The sequence below is a fragment of the Rousettus aegyptiacus genome, unplaced genomic scaffold (assembly GCF_014176215.1).
Source record: "Rousettus aegyptiacus isolate mRouAeg1 unplaced genomic scaffold, mRouAeg1.p scaffold_m13_p_4, whole genome shotgun sequence".
Lineage (NCBI taxonomy): Eukaryota > Metazoa > Chordata > Mammalia > Chiroptera > Pteropodidae > Rousettus > Rousettus aegyptiacus.
Window position 1 is genome coordinate 156,526,782 of NW_023416307.1, and position 22,809 is coordinate 156,549,590.

Consider the following 22,809-nt stretch of genomic DNA (forward strand, 5'->3'; position numbering starts at 1 on the left):
TTTGAGCTAATTAATGTTCTAAGAAGAAAACAAGACTGCCACAATTTTAAACCAGCTCTGACTGCTGCGAATTCTTTGCTCTACTTCAGTGATGCCTCAAAAGCCATTGAGGTGCGGTGGTCCCAGTGCCACTGCCCGGTGCGGGACGTGAACGATGGGCGACTCATTGCCTAAGACTCGAGCTCCTCCTGTGGGCTAAGGAGTCCTCCAGATTGGCGTAGGTGCTACAGTTGCAGGTGTCTCGAAGCTTGCAGAGCGCCTCCGAAACACGGATGGGGTTTGTGGTACGCTAAGTGACTCTCTGAATGATAAAATTGAACTAGACTTTTTTTTTTTTTTATTTACTACAACTTTAATCTTTCAAAACCTAAGACAGTTTTACTGTGGGATCAGAAACCACTTTCACAGACATGGCTTTTATTGACAATGCTCCAGATATACAGAAAGATTTATACATATACTCAAGCTAAAATGACGTCTGTCCATCTCTGAGCTCAGCTTTCAAAGCTCAGCAGGAAAGAGCAGGAGACCCATGAAGACGGTTAAGGGGTTCGAGGTGGTCTAGTCAGGGGAGACCAACGCTTTCTCTTCAACAGGAGGGGAAAAAAAAAAAAGGAAAGAGTCCAAATTGCAGTGGGCGGGCTGCAGATATCAGGGAGAGCGTCTGAAGTGAGTGCCTGAACTGAGCTGGTGCTGGCCACCTTTCGGAAACAGAACTAGAAAGCCAGGAGAGGCCCTTTGTCTGGAATGTCCCAGTAGCCTGAGGAGGTCTTCTAGGTCCTGGTCCTCGGATGCTATTCGGTTAAAGCGGCAAAAGAGATCGTTGCTCCGTGGCTCCTCAGCACTGCGGGGACAGAGCTGTGTGTGTCTGAGTATGATGAGCGCAGTCCTCGTCTTTCAAAAAAAATGAACTTAATTATGGTGCTATGTGAATGTAATTATGGTAAATCAAAAGTTTTATTTCATAGCATTTTAATTATCTCTACGGGCTCAGAGGCCCAAGCTGTGGCTCCAACTTGATAAATCAGAGACGCACGCAGCCCTCGTGCTCTCGTGCCGCCAGTGGGACGACAGAAGGCCGCTAAAAATACCCCTTCTCCAGTCCGCTCTGCAGTACGACAGCCCTTGATCTTTAAAAAAAGATCCCAAAAGTGGTTTGAGGAAGTTCTACAAAGCACATGAGATTTTTGAACAAGATTGTCTTAGCCAGGATTTTTGTGTTTCGCTTTAAACTGTATGAAATTTTGGTGGAACCTGTTTTCTCATTACCTAAGACTTGAGTTCCTCCTGTGGGCTAAGGAGTTTTCCCAATTGGCATATGTGCTACAGTTTCAGAGTTAAAGGTAAGAAAATGCAGTGCATCTGTGGTCGACGTCAGCCTTTTAGCTCACCTTAGCGTCAGGGAGAGGGGACCGTCCAGACCGAGCCGCTGTGCAGGGGTACTCAGGCAGACGTCAGAACCACGTTAGAGTCACATTATGCACGGCACTGTCCTGTTCTCTGGAAAGCGTTTTTCTCTGACCTCATTAGATTGCAGAGTTTCCTGTGCAGGAAGAATTTTATCCAAAGAGGAGGTGTTTCATATTTATGTGAATGTCTCATACCGTGAGGATTTTGCTGACTTTCGTGATAAACAATGACTGTGTGTATGAGCGTGTGAGAGCATATGTGTGTATTTACTCATTACTGGATGCCCAGGGCCTCTCACATGGTGCCTGGCAGATACTAAGGCCACAGTGATGATTCGTTACATAAATAAATGAACATATGTTTATTTTTTATTGTATTTGAGTGACCAACTCAGAGAATGAACTTGTCTTGTTTTCTCTGCTTTAGTTGGCATTATATTTTCTACATTTATTTATCCTCTTTTGCATTTCAAAATAAAGTTTTAGGTAGTGGTTTCCAGGAATTAAGAACGAATCTGATTATTAGTGTAATAACATCACGAATTAAAATATTGCTTCCTTTTCTTCAGCACAAGTATGATTAAATTGACTTTGTTTCATATTTGTAAATTTCATAATCTCTACAGAAAAAGGGCAGTCCAAGCACAGGGAAGTGAGCTAGCTTTCCCATATTTCAAATGGAACGTTAATAATTGAGTCTAATTGAGTCACTGCCTCTCTGCCCACAGTGCAGTTGGGAACCAGCTTCTGACTATGTAGGACTGGAGGGTATGGGCCAGTGAGTAAACCTAAATTCACACCTTGCTCACCAGATGAATGGTGGGTGAGTCATTCTTCTTCCCATCTTGGTTTTACAGGTTTTGTGAGTATTTTTATATGGATAGCCATATTTGGTACTTAGTTTTGAAGAATATAAGTTTAATAACTCTATGGTAACTGTGTTTAATCATGTACTTATATTTGATAAGGTAATTTTTACATTAAAATTTGACATTGACATTATGTGGGACTCACATATAATAATTTTATCTAATAAATTTTCTTGCCCTGATTATTATCATCTTATATTTATTGACACCACAATAAATATAAATAACCACTACAGAGAGTTATGGGTAACACGTGCAACATAATCAGAAAGAGCCCTACCCAGCCACTCGGAAAATATCATAAATTATATTTAAGGCTCCTTCCTTTTATTCACTCAGGCAGAGCCAAGGGCGAAGTCCCATGCTCTCGTGTACAGCCTGTAGATTGGTGTTTGGTCATCTTTGGTAATTGGCTTGAATTTTCTGGGTCTATTAAGATTGATAATTATAGTGGTCATTTGATAGTTTGAATTAACATAATCTGAGCTATGCAGAAGGAACCATTTCACTTTAAAATGTGTCAAACATGTCAATATCCTTCAGTAATAGACATATTTCAATCCCCAAAAGCACATAAAAATGGTAGTCTGTTTTTCAATTTGTATCTATTATTTAGTAGCCGTCTTAGTAAGTGTCAAAATACAGTGCAATTTTGAAGACATAATTTTAAATTCCATTTCTAAATTAAAAAGATTAGTGAAATGGAGCCTTAAACACCCTTTTTAATATCAAATGACAACTTTCATGTAAAAATATATATCTGTGATACCAGACATTCCAATTTATGTTAAATTATTTTGTTACCTAAATCATTGTAAGCATATTTTATTATTCCATCAAGAATTTGGCAAAATATTTCAACCATCTAGAATCTAAAAGTTTCCGTTCACCTCTGCACATGACTTTTTAAAGTCTCTTTCCTTTCCTGTGATCAGGACCGCCCCGCCAGGCGGAGCTGGGCCCAGGGTGTGGCGAGCGGGGCAGGGAGCCCTGGGGGTGAGACCTCGCGGTGTGCACCTCAGATGCCTTGCTCGCTTGCTTCATCCTAGTCCTAATCCTGCTGTGAATTAATGACGGCTGGCGGAGTGACCTCTGTCCTTAATGGGACAGGCTCCCACGATTCCCCTTTTGTTTCTAGGAAAAGGTCCCTTAGTTCCATTTCCTTCCAATCGTTCCTCTTTTGATTGGTCCCAAGGCTTGTCTCTTCTCAATAAAGCAGGGAAAGGGACAACCAGGGACCTTTTCCTAGAAACAAAAGGGAAATTGTGGGAGCCTGCCCCATTAAGGACAGAGGTCACTCGCCAGCCGTCATTAATTCACAGCAGCAGCTGGGAATGAGCAGTGAGCGGATGACCTTGAGAAGTGTCTGACACGGAATATGTATTAGAGTAAGTTTTATTACTTCAATTATAGTGTGTTAAGTAAAGTATAAATACACACTCATAAGTAAACATTTAAAATATTCTAAACATGAGTAATTTAATGAATAAAATTATTTTTCATAACTCTAGTTTTAAAATTTTCTGATTCTGGATCAGATTTATTTACTTAAGGAAGCCATTAAAATTTTCCAGATAACATTATTTTTAGCTTTATACTTAAAGACACATGATATGTATCTAAATTTAAAAAGGAAGATCAAAGTATTGAGGTTTCACTAAGACCAAGTTAATCTCTTTTCAAGGGCACATATCTGATGTGTAATAATCATTTGTGGACAATGGAATAAGTATAAAGTCAGTAAAGAATAAGCTTTTAGAATTTCACTCATTAGTGAGCTTTTTGGTGTTTTCCCATTTTTTTCTGCATTGAACATTTCTTTCATTGCACAATGTTTTCATGTGATGTTAGAAGAAATATGGATAGATAAGGCAATTATCATGAAGGTTCTAACGTGAGAGCTCTTGTAGTATTTGTCAGGTGTTCCAATAAGAGCTGGAAAAGTGTTGTCAAAAAAAAAAAAACCTTCCAAAGGCATAGAAGGTATCTAGACTTTTACTGCAGGAATCTTACGAACGCTAAACTGCTATGTGCCTTAACCCTCCTTCCCCACCTGTCACATATGCTAAAAGTGACAAAAGCAAAACCATTATGAGGTTCACGCTGAAATCTGAATTATTTTCTCTGTATTCCTTGCCTTAGTTAACTTATTTTTTTTCTCTTTTCTTAGGATCTGAGCAGCAAAGATATGAAGAGAGATTTGTACATAGTTGCCCACGTGATACGAATAGGTACTGTCCACCGTATGCACTCACATGACTAAGACCAACCCAGCTTGGGACGAGGATCTCCTGTGTGTGAGCTCGCTCTTCTCCCCAGCCCTCAGGCATTAGAGTCCAGATCGCAGATTAGTAAGCTCAGCTGCTGTGGTAGCTGAATTGGATATACATAAATACATTTTTTTCCACTTGAAATCTTCTGCTCCCTATTTGATTTTGGATCCAAACTCTTTATTTCAAATGGTCTGCTTCTGGCATTCTCCTCATCACAAGTGCCCTGCCTCTGTATCAGCCCTCTGCCACAGAGACCTTATAGCAGGTGGCCGTCGTCGCCAACCTAACAGGTGGTGAACACCCTTTGCTGTGTTTTGTACTCAAAAGTATATATCTGTGCTGTTGCCTACAATTAGAGTTACTGTCCTTACTGCAGTAGATGGGTGGCGTCTCATTTTTCCTCACCCAAGATGAAAAAGGGATTTTTGCTAATGTTCTGTGGAGGTTTGCCCAGCCTTATTTCAAGTTTATGATATAATTTGGGGGGCTGTGACTACCCAAGTCTTCCTTCATAGGTTTGGGTTCTGGCAAGTGTTCCACATTTTTCAAAGAGGATGTTCTGATCTTTTGCCAACAAAACAACTTTTGCTGTTCTTTCATTTTTTGTTTTGCTTTACTTAATAAAGCATTTGTCGAGGGTCCAGTTTTGCATTTGGAAGTCCTCTTGCCACTGTAGGCACAGCCTCGGTAAACAGGGAAAGCGAGGTCCTGTCTACTTCTGGAGATGGCTCCCGCTCCCATAGTGATGTACGAGCAGCTCAGACAGCAGGATTTGGTTGGAAGAGTAACACATCATCCTTCTTATCTGCACATACATAGTTTTTACCTGGCAGCTCAAATACTAAACTTTGTATCCTTATTACGCCTATAAAGTTTAAATCTACTAGGACACTGGTTTTTCTAAGAAATACATGAAACTACTGTTTCATTCTCATATGATTAACAAATGGACCTTTCTGTCGAGATGGGTCATAAGGATGATTGATGGAGAGTGATGCAGGGGAAGAGGCCTGGTCAAAGGCCTGTTTGGCCTTCCTCCACGTGGAGGTCCTTGCATCCTCCGACGACTCCATTCAGTCCTAAATTAGTTTTCCAATTTGGAGCATCTCTTAAGTTGCCTATAGCTCTGGCTTCCTTGGATGATAATCAGGGATGCCGGAGAGGAGCATGGAGTTCTCAGTCTTACTGGTGTTTCCTGCTGTGCCGTAGGCCGGATGCTCCTGAATGACTCAAAGAAGGGCCCTGCTCACCTGCACTACCGGCGACCATACGGCTGTGCGGTCCTAAGCATCCTGGATGTCCTACAGTCTCTCACAGAACTGAAGGAAGAAAAGGATTTTGTTCTTAAGGTTTACACGTGAGTAATGGACATCAGAAATTTTAGTGATCTGCAGCATAAGACATCACAGCACTGTCCTCGAGAGCAGCAGTTCTCAAGCTTTGTGGGACACAGAATCTCTGGGATATGTGGGATGGGGAGTTTTTTGAAAATGCAGGTTTTGATCTAGGTTTGGGATGGGATTCAGGCAGCTATATTTCTGATAATTTCCCCTCGTGATTCTGAAGCAGCTGCATTTGGAACCTTTTGTTCTAAAGTAACATCCTGGTAGTACACATTTCCTCTTCTGGCCAGGGTTAACTAACCTTAGTATGTATTCACAGAAAAGCCAATAGTGTAATTTCTCACGTGTTTCGAACATAAGAGAGTCTTCTGTATCTAATGCTTGCCCACCAGCTGCCGTACCTGAGCTGGCTCCCGATGCAGATGGCCTCAAAGAACGAGCACAAGTCACGTCTCCCTGTCCTTGAAGAAAAGCCCGTTTTTCTGAGGAGCTGAGGTTTCACTCCTCACTTCTGCCACCACGACCTATAAGTCGCATCCAGCTAGGCAGGCGTTATTTTTAGGGTTCACTGGGCGAGGGACCTGCCTTGCAGAAGCAGCGCCTCCCTTTCTCACTCTTGTTAAACAGTAGGAAAAAGAAATGAGGGGGAAAAACGGAACAGAATCCAGGCTTAGTGTCCATCTTTGTTTCTAGAGACTTAGGCGTGAATAGTGGCACTGAAAACATGATCAATGGTGAGTCTGGAGAGTTTTTAAATAAAGCAAGTGTATTTCTGTGAGAATGTATTTTTTAATCTGTCCTCTTTTGTTTTTAACCCAACATTGTGCTTTCGAATGAAATCTAATACCGTCAATCACCATGTTAATATATCTTCACTGCAATATTGTATGGATATATTTCTGTATGTTCTATCGGATTCAGGCAGGAAATGAACTTAATTCACAATTCTACTTACCTTGGGCCTCTATATAATCAACCACATTTTATTAATTTTAAAATACTAGCCCATATCTTCTTCTTATCCATTTTGCCTTAAGCTCTGTTCATAGTTTCATACTTGATAGAATGAGGGTCTTCCTTTGGAAATAGTAACTTCCAAAGGAAATTTCTGTGGGTTTTCTCTTCCCTGAATGCATCAGTCGGACTTTCTCCACCTACCAGATTTCGCCGTCGGGGCCAGCCTCTTGATCCGCCTTCCTCATTTTGCAAAGGACTAAGCGGAAATCCAAACTCATCATCATCTCACTTCACTCTGTCCTTTCCAAGGGCCAGAGGTTTATAGTTAGCACCGGAGAATCGTGTCTCTTTGCATGTGTCGCCTGTTCCCTGCCTCAGTGCAAATCCTCCTTGTGGGTCGGGGCCTGCGCAGCATCCCTCTTGAAATCATGCTGTCAGGCTTAATTGGCCTAATTGCTTCTAAAACAACAGCTTTCAGTACCAACATGTCACTTTGCAGGTAATGGGATTCGTGGGTAGCTTTTTCTTAGCTGCTTCTTATGAGCCATGTCTAATATAACAGTTTTAGCAAGCCAAAGAACACCATTTTTATGGAGAAAATAGTTTAAAATAAATTTTTTGAAGGACCGATAGAGTTAAAATGTAGGATAATTTTTCCACTTGAAAATATTAACAGACTTTCAAACAGATTTCCAACTGCATGTTTGTGAAATCGTGTTTCCGTGCAGTATGGGATTCCTCTAGGATTAGTGTTTTAAATCCACATCAGCACAGTGAACCTAGTCCTCAGGAGAAGCAGTATTTTCCAGTAAGTTCCAGGGGACATGTTTGTTGGATTGAAATGGAGGCTTAATGTATTTACTAATTGCTACTGATAACGCTTTAGCCTTTGCTAGGGCAGGATTTTGCAAGGATAAAAACCTCTTGTATAGCTTTAGTCAATGAATTGGCAAAATATCTCATTAGTTGTTGACATTCTCATCATTTCTTCCATCATTCAGAATCAGCCTCAAATAGAGAAGATTCAAGCTTCTGTGTGTTTCTTGCCATGGCTACCGCTCTGGCTTTATAGATGCCGTTTAATACCGTGTGGGAAGGCAGCACATTCTTTTTAAGAAAATTTCAACAAGAAGCTGAGGCATGAAAAGTAGGTTGCTTCCTAATGAGCCAAAAGCCTGAAAAATCACAAGTAAATAGCGAGTATGTATAGTTCAGTCTGGGGTAGATGTGTCTTTCTTCTTGGCAGGGGTCACAGGCAGGCCCAGCCTCGTTGAACCTGGAGCCTAGGACATAAAAGGAGAGGAATGCCAGGGAGCTAAAGCTACCATGGCTGGAGGAGAGGGGTGTCCCAAATCCCGCACGCACCCAAATACCAGATGCCTCTGAGCCATGTGACGACCGTTCTCCAACATCACGATGAGAAAGTCCAAAGAAGCATTTATAGGCCAAGTCTAATGAGATAGATGACTACTTTGAAATTTAAATCTATCACTTTAGTTATATTTTAAATCATATTGTAGAAAATGTGAGTTACACATTATTTACTTACTCAGGTGTTACGTAAAACTGAGAAGTCTTGCTTTTCCCCCACTCTCACATGTTATGAGACGATTTTATCCAAATGCTTCATGTGCCCTCGTGCCATCAGGTCTCTGTCATCACTAAAGCCACTTTCTGAGTCATCTTGGCACAGTTTTCCAAGGTACATTATTTTCCCTTTCATCAGCTTGGTGTCGACACATCACTATCTGCATCCTCGACAATGCTTTCACTGGAAAGTCACCTTAAGGCCCAAGTGCCTTTCTGTCGAACATTTGGACGCTCGATGTTTCTGTGTTTTCATTCGGCTCCTAGGCCCATGTATGTGACCTTAATGTTTCAGCTACTTACTATGCAGCTTTTAAGGTGAGTTTTAGAATAACATCCAGCACTTCAGTTTGGAAGTCACACCCAAGGATAATTCCTAAATCTGTGTAGTTTTGCTCTTTAAAAAAAAATTTTAACCAATCTGTCAGATAAACTTTGGAAGCTTCTAAAACTCTCATTTCCCGAGGTTATTTCAGGCTAATGTGAATTACCCAAATAGTGCTATGATATTCAAAATAAAGGGATGCAGAGAATGCCGCACACGTGGAAGGCTTTGTGAGGATGGAAATACAAGGCGGCAACATCGTCCGTAAGTGACGAGGGGAAGGGAAGCGCGCCTACTTGGGGTAGGCACAGGCCTCTCCTTGGAACACTGCCTTCAGGATCGAGATCTTTGTTACACGGTCACCCCATCCGCGAAGCTGCCTTAAGTTGAGAGTACTGGTTTAGGAGCTGTTCTTAGGAGAGCTCATTCTTGAACAGGTCGAGGGCCTCTCGGCCATCTTTATTTTGGAATAGAAAAGAGAATGTCCAGGTCTTTTCATATAATAACTTTAAATGAAAATACTTCTTCTCACTTGTAGGTCAGGCAAGGAAGTAGCTCCTATTTCTCTTTCCTGGTCCAGGGCTTCCCAGTTTTCCACGGATCATCACCCACCCAGGACCGTTATCATTTGTTCGGGTGTATTCTTGAGCATCTGCACCAAGTATTTGCTCAGGCCACACAAGGAAGACTCAAATGCAGTAGGTCTGTGCGCATGGAACTGCTCTGTTTTGACCTCCAGTGCCCACTGTCTCTAGCTTCAGTGCCCAGTTGGAGTTGTTCATGTGTTAGTGCCGCTACAACACAGAACTCATTAAGTAATGAGCCAGAGTAGAGAAAGTCAGCTCAGGGTGACCCCTGCTCATGCGGAGGCACGAGGCTCATGACAGGAGTCTCTGACTGGCTCTGAGTGTTGGCCCGCGAGGTCCCAGGACTCTGCCACAGGACTGGACCACATCCGTGTTCTCCGCCCCTTCGTTTCTGTTCTGCTGCCCCTCCAGGAAGAGCGATGTGAAAGAACAGTGGCTCTGCGAGTGACAAACACAGAGCTGCCTTCATATGACAACCGTGTCTGCTGACTTAAAAGTATGCCAGTAGCATGTATGGCCCCAGCGTGTTTTTTTTTTAATAGGTAATTTTTCATCTATTAGATAGATCAATCAGATGATAGGTAGATAGAAGCTGTGCAATTTGGAAAAATCACCCTGATTTCCTGAACTCCAGTTTTCATCTACAAAATAGGAAAAAAAGAATAAGGTAATTAAGAAAGAGACAGAAAGGGCTAGTAAATCAACAGGAGAGAGGTGGAAAAATAAACGTGAAGACCAGTGGTATGGGAAGTGAGATACACTCAAATATAGGCATGCCACCTGCCATCTAATACAGCGGCCCCCAGCCTTCTCTGACACCAAGGACCGGTGCTCCTATGAGACTCTAATGCCCAGGGATCTGAGGCAGAGCTGAGGCCGTGATGCTCGCACTGGGGAGCGGCTGCAAATACAGATGAAGCTTCGCTCACCTGCCCGCCGCTCACCTGCTGCTGTGTGGCATGGTTCCTAACAGGCCACTGCCCAGTACCAGAATGCGGCCCAGGAGTTGGGGGCCCCTGTCCTAGATCACCAGGGAATATGATCCTCCCAGCTCTAAACTAATTTTTTGTCCAGTAAACAGAATCTATCTTTTCCAGTGCCCATGGAACATTTACAGAAATTACTTGTAGAAAATATTCCATAAATTCCACAAGGCATAAGTCACATTCTCTGATCACAGTGCAATTAGCATATGATACATAATATTAGTCATGGGGGTTGGGGAACCATACAATCCCGATATCAAAAAAGATACCTGACAACGGTCAGCCTTCACCCCCATTATTTAACAACGTCAGCTTAGCAAACTAAGACTAAAACGCTGTTTGTCGTAGTTTGGTTTAGTTAAGATGACAGTGGATTGCTTCTGAGACCAGAATGTTAAGCAGGTACAGGTAAAAATGGATACACGGTATAGAGTGGTGCAGGTCTAAATTTATGACGTGTATATATGTGAGTAGTATATATAAACATGTCACCTTTGTTAGCAAAAAAACTTAAATTTGAGATCATATTTAGATCTATGAGGCACATGGACTTGTATATTTATTTCCTTTGGCTACTATAACAGATTACTGCAGATGTGGTTGTTTAAAGCAATAGAAATTTTTCCCACCTTCTGGAGGTCAGAAGTCAAGATGCCAGGAGAACAACATTCCTTCTGGAAGCTCTAGAGTAAAATACGTTCTTTATGTTACTTAGCATGCCCTGGCGTGGGGCTTAGTCACGCCACTCTCTTCTGGTCATGTTGCTTTTTCGTCTTCTGTCTGTCTCTTCTGTCTTAAATCTCCCTTTGCCTTTCTCTAAGGACATTCGTCGTTGAACTTGGTCTCACCCAGGTAATCCAGGATGATTGCCTCATCTCAGGACTCTTAATGACACTTGCAAAGACCCTTTTTCCAAGTCAGGTCACATTTGCAGGTTCTTGGGATTAGGTTGTGGACATGTCTTAGGTGGGCACCATTCAGCCCACTACAGCTGTGACTGACGTGAACCCTGAATTAGAAAGGTTTTAAGGTCACCATCAGTGTGGAGCCTGGTGTTGCAGAGGTTGCATGCTCTCTGCCAACAGGTTGGTCACCAGAGGAAGAAGAGGGAAACCTCCTCCCCGGAGGTGATGGAGAGGCATAACTGCCACTCCCAGAAGAAACACTTTTACCACTTGGAAAGAGAAGGAGTAAAAATAAGGATTCCTGCTAAAGCTCTATAATTACATAGATGCCATTTGTCTTTCTTCTGAATTTTTCCATCTTACACATGTATAAGTTGTAAAATAAAAATGGCTTAAATTTTTTCATAGATAAAAAGACAGTGCCTCTTGGCCCATCACCACAGTGAATCAGATCGGTCGACTTATGTCGGCTTGGTTTCGAAGACTGTTCAGCTGAGCCACTTTTAAAGCAACGTGTGCCGTTTTTCTTCATCCCTCTTGACGTTGCTCTCCTTTGCGCTGCACGTAGGGACTGCGTGAACCTGCAGGAACGTGGTCAGCGTAAGGAGGGCTCCTGATCTGTAGGCTCTTGCCCGGTTCCTAGCTCGTTAGGACTTTCGATCAAATAAAGGCCAAAACAAAGCAGGTCATGCCCAAAGAGAAAGAATTTTAATATGTAGTACTTGCACTAAATTAAGTTTTGAGCCAGAGTCAAGACAGCGATAGCAGTTAGGTGAAAGCAGACAAAATGTGCATGCCGGCTGATGTCAGGGAGGCATCCTCAGCCTGGTGCAGAGCAGGACTTCTCGGGTTACTGTCCTCTGCAGCCTCTCCCTCTCCCCCTCTTCCCTCCTGCTTTTGGGACCAGGCAGATGTATGTTTCGACTCCAGCTCCACCTCACTCTCCTCACCTGTAAAATGAACATGATAATACCTATCAGGGTTATGAGAATTAAGTGAAATAAAATATGGGAAAATACCCCAATCGTCACCCACCTATAATAGGCACCCTTCTAAAAACGCAAACTCAAAGGTCTTACAGTTAACCCTTTAAAATGTCTTAAGTACTTTAGGGATTGCCCGCTTTGGGGAAAGATGAGAGGGTGGGTGAATACCCATCAGAAACGCAGAGATCAAGATGAGGTATTCAGAAGTACAAATCGGTGGTTAGGAAGTAGCCACGGGGACACGAGGCACAGCACAGGGAATGTGGTCGGTGACACTGTAACAGCTCTCGGTGGCGGCCGCTGGACACCAGACTCATCAGGGCATCACTTCGTAAATTATGCAAACGTCGAACCACTGTGCTATACACCTGAAACTAATATAAAACAATACTGAACATCAACTGTGATTGAAAATTTTAGAAATAATTAAAAAATAAAAAAAGAAGATGAGGAGATAGTTGGGAAGAGGCAAATGGCAGAGCGTATGTACTTCGGTGCTCGCATGCATGAGAAACGTCGTGATTCCCTTTTAGGAGCAGAGCCCGCTCCTGTGCTTCCGAATGCCGGGAGCTCCACGTAGAAAACCAAAACCTCCCGCCCTGTCGTCTTCCTTGAGTCGAGTCCCCGGACACGTGGTGGTGGACGTGCCCTCCATCGCCCACGCTCACCTCTGCGCGGGGGCGGGTTGCCGCAGGGGCACGCACACCTCTTTAGAGCACATGCTCTCGTGGGCCTTATTGACAATCGGTAATCACTCTCTGAATATTAATTTGGTCGTATATAACAATCATGCCTCATTATAATCACAACTCGTTGGATTATTTAATAAATGCTTACGTTTATAATTTTTCCTTATAAAGTATCCTAGTGATTGGTTAGAATATGCTGATGACGCTGCCTCCACTTAGTTTCAGATGATTCGAGTAGCCGCTCCTGTCATTCGGGAAAGGGCGATGTTTGAAAGGCCAGAGGGAGGTGATTCCACTGGTCCAGAGGAGAGCCGATAATGGCTGAACCAAGGCCATGAAGGGGAGAGGTCAGATGTGACATTTTAAGACAAAAAAATCTACAGAACATGCTGACGGCCGGACGGTTCTGGTTTAGGGAAGGAGTGGGTGCCGCTCAGTGAGGAGGAGTCTCTGGAAGCAGACGGCTGGGGACAGATGACAGCAGCTCTCTTGTGACCACGTATGTCAGGAGGTTCAGGCTGAGTGTGGGCTGGAGACACCGCTTCGCAGCCTGGCAGCTTCTGGCGGTGGGCGAAAGCGCAGGAGTAGTGGGGTTGCCCGGGAAAGCCAGTCCGTCAGGAGGAAGTGGGCCGACGGCGGGGCCGGGAAGGCCGCCGGGCAGGGGCCTGCAGCGGGAGGGCAGTGGCAGGGGCGAGCCGTCCCTGGTCCGGCATCTGGCTTGTGTGCGCTGGCCGGAAGGGGACGTGCGAGTGAAATAACGCGCGTTGTCACGTCGTCACTGTCAACGGGGTCGGCGAAGTGCCGCACCTGTGCTGCCCAGGAGCCAGTGAGAGCGAAAGTGACGCCGTCCGTCGGAGGGAGGGAGCTCATTTTCAAGACTCTTCTTTTGTAATGAGAGGGGCGACTGTTATTTATAACAAACTATAGTCAGAGCTCAGTGAAAGAAAGTAACTACTGAGCTCGTACACCTAGAAAATGACCCCCCCGCCCCCCCCCCCCAAAAAAAACCTGGCAGACAAGTCCTTGAATCCTCACTGCTGGGTGCTCCTCCGAAGCAGTGAGTGCTCGGAAGAGACGAGACGGTGCCCGTCAGGCGGGAAGCGCTGGGAATGCCGCTGCCAGCTCCTCTCGCTTTCCCCTTCCAACTGAGTCGCTAAGTCGCTAAGTCGTAAGTGCTCACGCTACAGAATGATCTTCCCTTCCTTTGGAAGGAATTCTTCCTCGCAAGCAGGAAGTTGTCCGCACAGCTCTGGACTCGGAGAACCTCATCTTTCACAATTCTTAGCAACACCTCCAAGCAGGTGAGGCTTACCGGTCCTGATCGAGGAGTGTGCAGAGCCGCCGGTCGAGTAGCAGAAGTAAGCTGTGACCAACGTCCTTCATCTCTGAATGGCTCCGCACACACCCTGTTACTTAGAAACCTGTTGTCGTTGCCGCTGCTGGGCGGCACATGGCACGGCTCTTACTGAGGTCTCCTCTCGGGAGCAGTTATACCAGACTGCACACTTCTGAGTAACCGTGGAAAGGTCCTGTGGATTTTTCTTTGTGCGTGGGGTCATTGGCTCCATACCTCCCTATCCAGCAGGGGGAGGGGTGGGGCCAGGGCACTGGGGACTGCCAATGTCTTGTGGCATTTTCAAGAGGCGACCCTAACCTCATTCCAGTTGTTTCATTGAGGTATCTACATCACGGGGCGGAATTCCGAGTCTCTAGGCCATACCAAGTAGTTGTGTGTTCGCAGCCCTCGGAATTGACCTTCAGAAGGCAAGACCCTAAAATGTCACAAATTAACAGTATCATTCCTTCATTCTTTCTGGTCTCAATCCCAAAGTCCCTAGGAAAGACATTTATTCTGAGATATTTAAGCATCCAGGCTTCTCTGCTAAGTCCTCTTTCCCAACGTCAGAGGATTTCACAGCGAACCCAACCCACTAACCTTCCAAACTTTCTTTTTATTTCGGTCTGGCTGGAGTACACCCACAAGGGGACATCCACATTGTCCTGAGCTTAGCAGGATTTTCCTCTGTAGCCAATATGATGACAGCTAAATGAATAAAGCCAGCACAAAGCATGGCACTTTCTAAACGATAGGACTTGTTGAGAGAAACTCTTCCTCTATCGGAAACTGTCCTCTGGAGCCTAGTTTTTTGTTGTTTGTTTCGTGTGCGCTCATGTGTGTGAGGAACTAGAAAAGAGAAAAGCGTCAGGCGGGAGACCACTACTTCAGGGAAGAGGACATTTAGCCACTTAAAAGGTATCTGTAGAGATCCATTTGAGAGTTTCTGTTCTTTCCCAAAGCGTGGGTCTTCTGTGCGCCTCAACAGAAAATGAGCCTTGTCTAATTTAGGGGAACATGCATTCGTTTCTTTTAGGAAGTGAGTTGCACGTTCCAGACGGGTGAGACCCTCGAGAGTCGTCACGCCTGTCCTTCTGTTGCAGGTGCAACAACGAGAGCGAGTGGTCCCAGACCCACGAGAACATCATCCGCAAGTCCAGCGCCAAGTACTCCGCCCCCAGTGCCAGCCACGGTGACGTACTTCTCTGGCTACACAGCTCTGTGTCGCGTTTGTGGTGCAGATCGCACACCTCACCCGATTTGTGCCGCTCGGCCGCCACGTGTAACGTGCAGTTCCCTGCAGACATGTCTCCTGCCCAGCCACTCTCTACCGGGCTCTTTCTTTCTTTCTTTCTTTTTTCCTTTCCTTTCCTTTCCTTTCCTTTCCTTTCCTTTCCTTTCCTTTCCTTTCCTTTCCTTTCCTTTCCTTTCCTTCCTCTTTCTTTCTTTCTTTCTTTCTTTCTTTCTTTCTTTCTTTCTTTCTTTCTTTCTGGTGATAATTCACGATCTTCCCTAATTACTTCCAAACAAAATACATTTTCTGTTCTTTCTATGATGGATTCCATGCGCTTTGATAGGTAACTTGAGTTTCCATTTAAATCCAGAGTGAACAAAAGAATCGCAGGGTCTGTCACGCTGTGAAGTCTGTGTTGTCCTGAATCAGATACACACCCAGCCCCCCAAAAGAGACAAATAATAATATTACTTTTTCTATTCCTGTCCCCAAGAAAGCCTGACACTAACGAGATTCAGTGACTAAGTCTGCCAGTATCATTCCGGAGCCAGAATAGATCTTTATTTCAAAGCAGCTTTCACCTTGGCTCAACTTCTTTTCCTTTGTACTCCCTTTCTTTAACAACTCTGTTTAAATAATTTGTCTAAATCTTGGTGCAATTCTACACATTAGAAAGATTGTGTTTTCTAAATTGAACATTAATTACTTGACTAAATTAGAAACGGTATCTAAGAGCCTGTGAACTTTTATACACCCTTGAAGATAGCTCTCAGATTTACATAGAACCATGTTTTTCCTGACAGTTTTTCCCTTTAAATTATTTCATAATGTCTTTTACGTAACTTCTTTGTTTTAACTCAGAGACTTGTCATAGATAAAAAGTTGGCCCTAAAGGACAGTGTAGAGCCACTGCAAGGCGTGGCAATTTCCAGAGTTGTGGAGATGAACTTTTTTTCCGCTCTCGGCATCACCAGATACTCACCCGGGGGTGTGCTCAGAGGAGCTGCACACCAGGGGCTGCGAAGTTTGAGCCCCTCGGCGGGGAGCACCTCATTCCTCTCAAACTCCATAGCATGGGGGTTCGCAGGGCCTCTCACTATTTTTAAGCGACTGCTGTTTTCCTCATGGAGGTGCCTGGTTGCCAGGGAGCTCCGTGCAGTGTGCCTGGAGGGGAGGGAGTCCGTATTCCTCTCCTAGCACTAGGCGACAGCAAGAGGCAAATGGAATCTTGTTTTTAAAGTATAAAAAAATTACTAGCAATTTGGAAAACTACCATCCGCATCAGTATTAATAGTGTCCTTCGCTTTATTTATTTACTTGATTTATGAAGAGCTGCCCTTGGCTACAAGTTCTGGGGACATGATGTGATTAAAACCTTGAGAACATTTTAAAAGCGAGATGGTGATAATACATTAAAAGAAACAATGGAAAGAATGGTTTCCGCCATCACCTCACCATTCTTATTCTGCAGTCTGCTTGTTACTTGTCTCCATTCTGGCCATCACCCCAGTTACCATAATACCTTCCCTAAATTCTAGGTGTTCATTTTCTGTTCCACTCCCAAGTTTCTAGACCAATGACTGCTTCCTGCTGACCTGTAGATCAGCACCTAAGTTCCTCATCCGGTACCTGGTCATCTCATTAGAGGCACTTCCCACCTCCATCTGGGCTTGACCTCGCAGCCCTCTAGCTGTTGGCTGCAGTGGGGACCCCTGGGGGCAAGAGTGGGGTGTGTCCCAGGAGATTCTTACTTTGTGCAGAACTCCTAGGGTACAAGTAATGAGCTGGAAGCCAGATCCCCTTGACATTACAGATTCTCCCAAATTCTGAACAGAGCCCCTGGGATCATCTGGAGGGTCTGAAACCCAGAGTCTGAGACAGGGCAGGGTGTGGTTCTGAGGAAGAAAATGCTTTTGTTTCTGCAGGTCTTATAATTTCTCTGCAGCTTCTTCGAGGAGACATGGAACAGATTAGGAGAGAAAACCCTATGATATTTAACAGGGGATTGGCGATTACAAGAAAATTGGGATTTCCTGATGTCATCATGCCAGGTAGGCAGAACTTCTTGGGGCTGCGGTGGGAGAAGGGTAGGGAACGCAGGTGTCCAGTGCTCATTTCAGGAGCAGGTGGCAAACTGCTGTGGAGGGCCCCGGCGGCCATTAAAAGCCCCTGCACCCCGAGTCACGCGGCTGACCGCAGTGCGCAGCCGGTAGCTCTTTCGGCTCTTGGTGGTAGTTGTTCTTTTCCAGAAGCCCCTACGTCACATTCGCGAGTGCAGCGTGACGACTCAGCAGATGTGCTTTGCCGTCTCTGTGCGGGCTAGGTGGTGGCGACAGGGAACTTCACGGGGACGCCTTTGGATACCCTTCTCTTCCGTTGAGCATTAGCGCACGGAACTCCCTCTGTAAGGGGGAGAATACGCCCAAATATGTGCCTGTAGCATTGCTGAGCCCAGTCCGTGAGGAAGAGCAGATACATTTTAGTGTATTAGAGAATGGATTAGGCAAATGGTATAAATTAGGCCCTGTGAGGAGTCCGACCTGGCCAGTTTCTCAGGACCTGTCACACCCTCCTCAGCAGACACCTGATGGAAAACCAGGGCAGCAGGTGGGAATGCTCCGCCCCCCAGTGTGGTTCTGGCACGTCTGTCCCAGGTTCACGTTCCCTTGTCAGGCAGATGCAGGCAAAGCTGAAGAAGTGCGTCCAGACAGGCCGGCACAGCCAGGGGGCTTTCGGGAGAGGGAAGGGCAGAGGGGGCGGCTCAGATGGATGGCGAGTGGTCTGATAACCAGAGAAGATGCGAACGAGGAGGGGAAATCAGAACAGACAGCAGCTGACGACCTGGATGGATGGCAGGGGCGTGAGCCCAGCGTCCAGAGTTTCAGCGGTCCGCGAGCAGCTTACTCGCCTTTGTTGAGAAGGGCCGCGCCAGGCTAGGCTGAACTGATTGGCCCACCCTGCAAACCACCTGTGGCAGGGAGGGCACAGTTCTTCACGGTGCTCTAAACCCTCTTGTTGGAAATATTTGCCAGCACATACCCAAAGGGAAGCGTGGCCTGAGCATAGAGACGGCCCACGTGACGCATTCCGACTGCGCTCCGGCGTCCCCCACTATGCGCAGACTTGTCCTCTGTGGCCTTCGGCGCCTCTCCGTAGATGCTGCATTCAGAGCAAGCTGCTGGGGACAGACAGCCTTCCTCACCTGCTCGTGCAGACAGGGCCGCTCAAGTGGCTCCATGCTTATCTTTAAATGCTAAGGGGACGTCATGCTTACGAAGGCTCCCGTCTGCTGTTGACGGGGTATTCTCCACGGGACGTTTCTTCCATGGTGTCTTCACACTGGTGCTCAGCTCTCTGTGGCTCTGGTTATCAGGAGGCCAGGCGTAGGCCCTGGCTTCGTGTCATGGAAGAAAGGATAGGAATTCATCTGGCGATCTTTTTTTAATTAGGTGGCCAGGCTCATGAGGTGGGCTCATACACTCTAAGAGATATATTTTAAATCCTTCCTTTCTTTTAAGAACTTGTTTCTCAACAATTTGGGTATTTCCTCTCTATTGACCTCACACAGTCATGGAGTTAAAACCAAGTGAGCAAAGACTAGAAAGGAGCAAGCTTCGGTCAAAAATGTTTTTAAGCAGACTTCGATTTTAAGAGTCACACTGTCCAGACCTGTTCTATGGGACGCGACCTTTTCGCGGGCACCGCGCATCTCCCCGTGCCATCATTGGCAGACGGGCGTATGAAGGACCACTGCGTACGCTAGACGTCGCCGTGGAAGCCAGCCGCGCTGGGCATTGGGAGGCAAGCTGAGCTTAGGCGGCATGCCCTCTCCTGGGGAGCGAAGGGATCGTCGTGTGATTTGCCCCATGAGGCCAAGACATTTACAGTCCTGGGAGGTCCCGGCTGCAGTGGCGAGTAAGCTGCTGCCGCCTTCGAGCGCTGAAGCCCAAAGCGAGGTCTGGTTCTCGGGCAGGAAGCAGTCCTTTGTGTGGAATCTGTCTCCTCCTCTATCCTTCCTCCCCGGGGGAAAGAGCTCTTTGCACAGACGGCCACTCAGAGTTGTGAGCTGACAATCGACAGCCCCCTAAATGCACCCCAAGATATCACCAGAGTGGGTTTGCCATCCTCGGGCGAGGTGACAGGCCTGGCCTGCAGGTCCTGCTGGAGCGGTGGGGCAAGTGTGCAGGACTTCTACACCGTGGTCAGCCTGTCTTGGGAAACCATGACTGTGGCAAGAAGTCCAGTGAGACTCCTGGCCCTGGCCACCTGCCTACCTGTAGGCTGGTCCTCCCTTCACCTGTGGGAATATTGTATGTGGCTGCAGCCATCCCTTAGCCCTCAAAGTGCTGATGTGACCAAGTTGCAGCTTTTTCTTGACACATGGACATATGGGAAATGAACAAGAAAATTATGTCAGTAACTGTGAGCATTTCAACACCGAAGTCTGAGAAATTGGAGTAAATGTAAAAATTAGAATTACTCATAAACTGTGATCCTTTTTTTAAAACTACCCAGCATTTGGCAGAAACTACCAAACACTCATTTGGAGAGGTTTTGTTTTTTTTTTTTTTTTTTTTTTTTTTTGGTCAGGATGGCCCTGACAAGTCCATGTCACAGCGCATTGACAGAACTTGTAGCTCTGAGTTACAGAGCTGTGACCACAGCTTCCGCGTTCAGCAGGCTCTAGCCACACCAGTATTCAACGTAATATTTTGGAAAAGGTCTTTCTGATGGTCTCTCGTTGCTTTCCACGTGTGTGCACGTACCTGCCACGCGGCAGCTGTGTACAGGAGGGGGCCTGCTCTGTCCCACAGCTAAGGTCCTCACTTCTAGATTATAGGACAAATAGATGTGGGAATTTAAGCCTAATTTTGAAACTGAGCACCTATCGCCTTCTGTTGGTTCGTTAGATTTCTTTGGGTATTTCCCCCTTCCCTCCAAACTCACTTTAGTTCAAGTCAAAAGCCAATAGCTATGTAACACACTTTTACTCCTCTCCTACTTTTTTTGAGAAGATGGCCAGGAAAGACTAGGGCCGGACAGGTGCTCCAGGCGAACAAGCTGAAGTTAACATTGTTCCTAGTGACTCACTTGTCAGCAATGAAACCTTAAAGGAGACGGTCAGCCAAGAGATTGTCAACCGAAGGGGACAGTTTAAAACCTCTTGCCTGAGAAGAGGCTGCACCGTCTCTAGACCTCGTCCGGGGCAGCGGGGACCCGCTTCGCACGGCCCTCTCGAGTCCTTCCCTTTTCCGCGAAGGTTGCTCCCTGGAGTCGGTGGCAATGCGGAGTTCCGTCATGGCTCTGTGCAAATGGCAACATTTTAACTTGTTTTCAAAGCCTCGAATTTTTTATGTCATCATTTACCATGGGTGATATGGGCCAAGTTTCGTATTAGTTAAGTGGTTTTCTGCCTTGCCGGAAGAAATCTGCCCTTTGATTTAGTACGTTCTAGCCGATAACTCAGTTTTTCCTGAAGCACATGCATCGCGGTCACCCGCAGGGCTTGGGGAACCACTGACTGCTGGGCCCACCCCCAGAGTTTCTGATGCAGAAAGACGGAGGCGGGACCCTACGATTTGCATTTTCACGAGTTCTCAGGTGATGGCGATGCTGCTGGTTTGGGGCCCCCTCTGAGAACTGTGTCCTGGAGAGTACCCCACTTTAGGGATGCTTCGCCCCTCTCTGAGTCAGACCTGGCACAAGTACTGCTCCTCTCCGGGTCGCCCCGAACTGGCCCCTTAGAAGGCGGCAGCGCAGGCATGGCGTCCCCCGGGGGACCCCCTGAGTCTTGCCCTCGTGCTCGGGCAAACACTCAGTCCTTCGCTTTAAGCCCTGGTTAAAGGTGCATGCTTCATCACCAACCTGCAAGTGACGTTTTATTCTCTTTTCCTGTTTGTCTTAATTGTTCTTGTTTCTCTCTGTGCTGTTCCCTCATTCTCGCCCCTTTCTTTCTGGTGCAGAGATGAAGATAGTTGGGTGTAAGTTCCTGCTTTTGTGTGTTCTGTCTGCTTTTTGCCTGCTTTGTTTCCATCTTCATTTGTTTCATGGAATGTTGCAATACTGGGGTGGGGTGTCATGTGCATTATTAATCCTTCATCAGCCTCACCTTTTGGGGTAACTGATAAGACATAAGAGAAGCTACCAGCTCAACCTAGATTAGTTCTACTTTGGATGTTCATTAAGATCTGAGGAAGCTAAGGACATGCTGGAATGTTTTAAAAATCTAAACAACCGCTAGATGTAAAGCTACAGGAAAAGATTTTTATGAGACACATCAGCTACTCTCATTAAAAAAGAAAATGAGTAGGCTTATCCTAAGCTACAAAGAATCAATCGCAAAGGCAGAGCAAGCTTCTTTTTCAACTCTGCTGGATACATACAAAGGGCAAACACACAGAGATACGACTTTTGAAAGAAAGCTGTCCTTATGGGGAGTGAGGAGTGTATTTACCACAGGCAGATTCATAGGACTATGGTCGTCTGCATGTCAGATGAGGCTTTGGCAGTACCCTTAAGGGATGATTTCAGAATGACCACATCTGGGCCCACAGCAGGTCGAAAGATCACATCCTTGGCCCAGGAAAAGAACAACCATACTGCGCCCATCCCTGTCATCCTGTTAGAGCAGAGCAGACGGCATCACTGACTTCATAACAATAGAAACCAGTAGACATGTGACACGGAAGACATGGTTGGAAATAAAGGACCTGTCTTTCCCAGACACTCCGCAGGAGTCCTCCTAAGAGGAGTCGTCGTCGTCGTCTTTTTTTTCTTTTTTTCTTTTTGGTCTCTTCTTCAAATAAGAACTACTACAAAATAAAACACAGGTTATATGCCTGCAACTGTCCAAGTTGTATGGTTTCTAATGTCCCTCCATCTTCACGAATACTGTCAGGAGACTTCACTCCTGCCCCAGAAAGAGAATCGGTGCCACCCCGGCGGGCCACTGCGTCTGCTGGGAACAAGTCCTAGTTTTACATGGTTTTAAAGGAAAAGAGCACGATCCTCAGAAGCCCCTTCTAATCCTGTCCAGAAGTAGACGAGGTGTAAATACTGTAGTATTAAATATTGTTAACCTTGAACCCAAAGCCTCCTAACATGTGGAGTGAGTAATTCATACAGAAGTGACATGAATGTAATAAAGAATCCAAACCCGACGGAGCGGCCACACCTGTGTGGGCTGTCCTGGACCACTTCCGCTGGGACGGACTTCTGCTTAGACCGGAACCACATGGCTCCAGAGCTTCCAGGAAGGCTGGAGAATCTGGCGAGGGCGTCCCTAACAGATGCTCCGGTTCCTGAGCCGCGCCTCAGAGGTCC

The 22,809-nt window shown here is 45.8% G+C and overlaps 1 protein-coding gene across 8 annotated transcripts in view; it reads left to right on the plus strand.

The window, feature by feature from the left end:
* The window catches only part of DOCK3 (dedicator of cytokinesis 3), a 290,877-nt gene that overhangs the window by 182,077 nt on the left and 85,991 nt on the right, over positions 1-22,809 (plus strand). For all 8 annotated transcript variants that reach the window (XM_036218582.1, XM_036218583.1, XM_036218586.1 and 5 more), the window contains 4 exons: positions 4,449-4,509; positions 5,761-5,908; positions 15,356-15,444; positions 17,412-17,537. In XM_036218582.1, the coding sequence (XP_036074475.1) occupies positions 4,449-4,509; positions 5,761-5,908; positions 15,356-15,444; positions 17,412-17,537 (424 nt within the window). The remainder of the gene's footprint in view (positions 1-4,448; positions 4,510-5,760; positions 5,909-15,355; positions 15,445-17,411; positions 17,538-22,809) is intronic.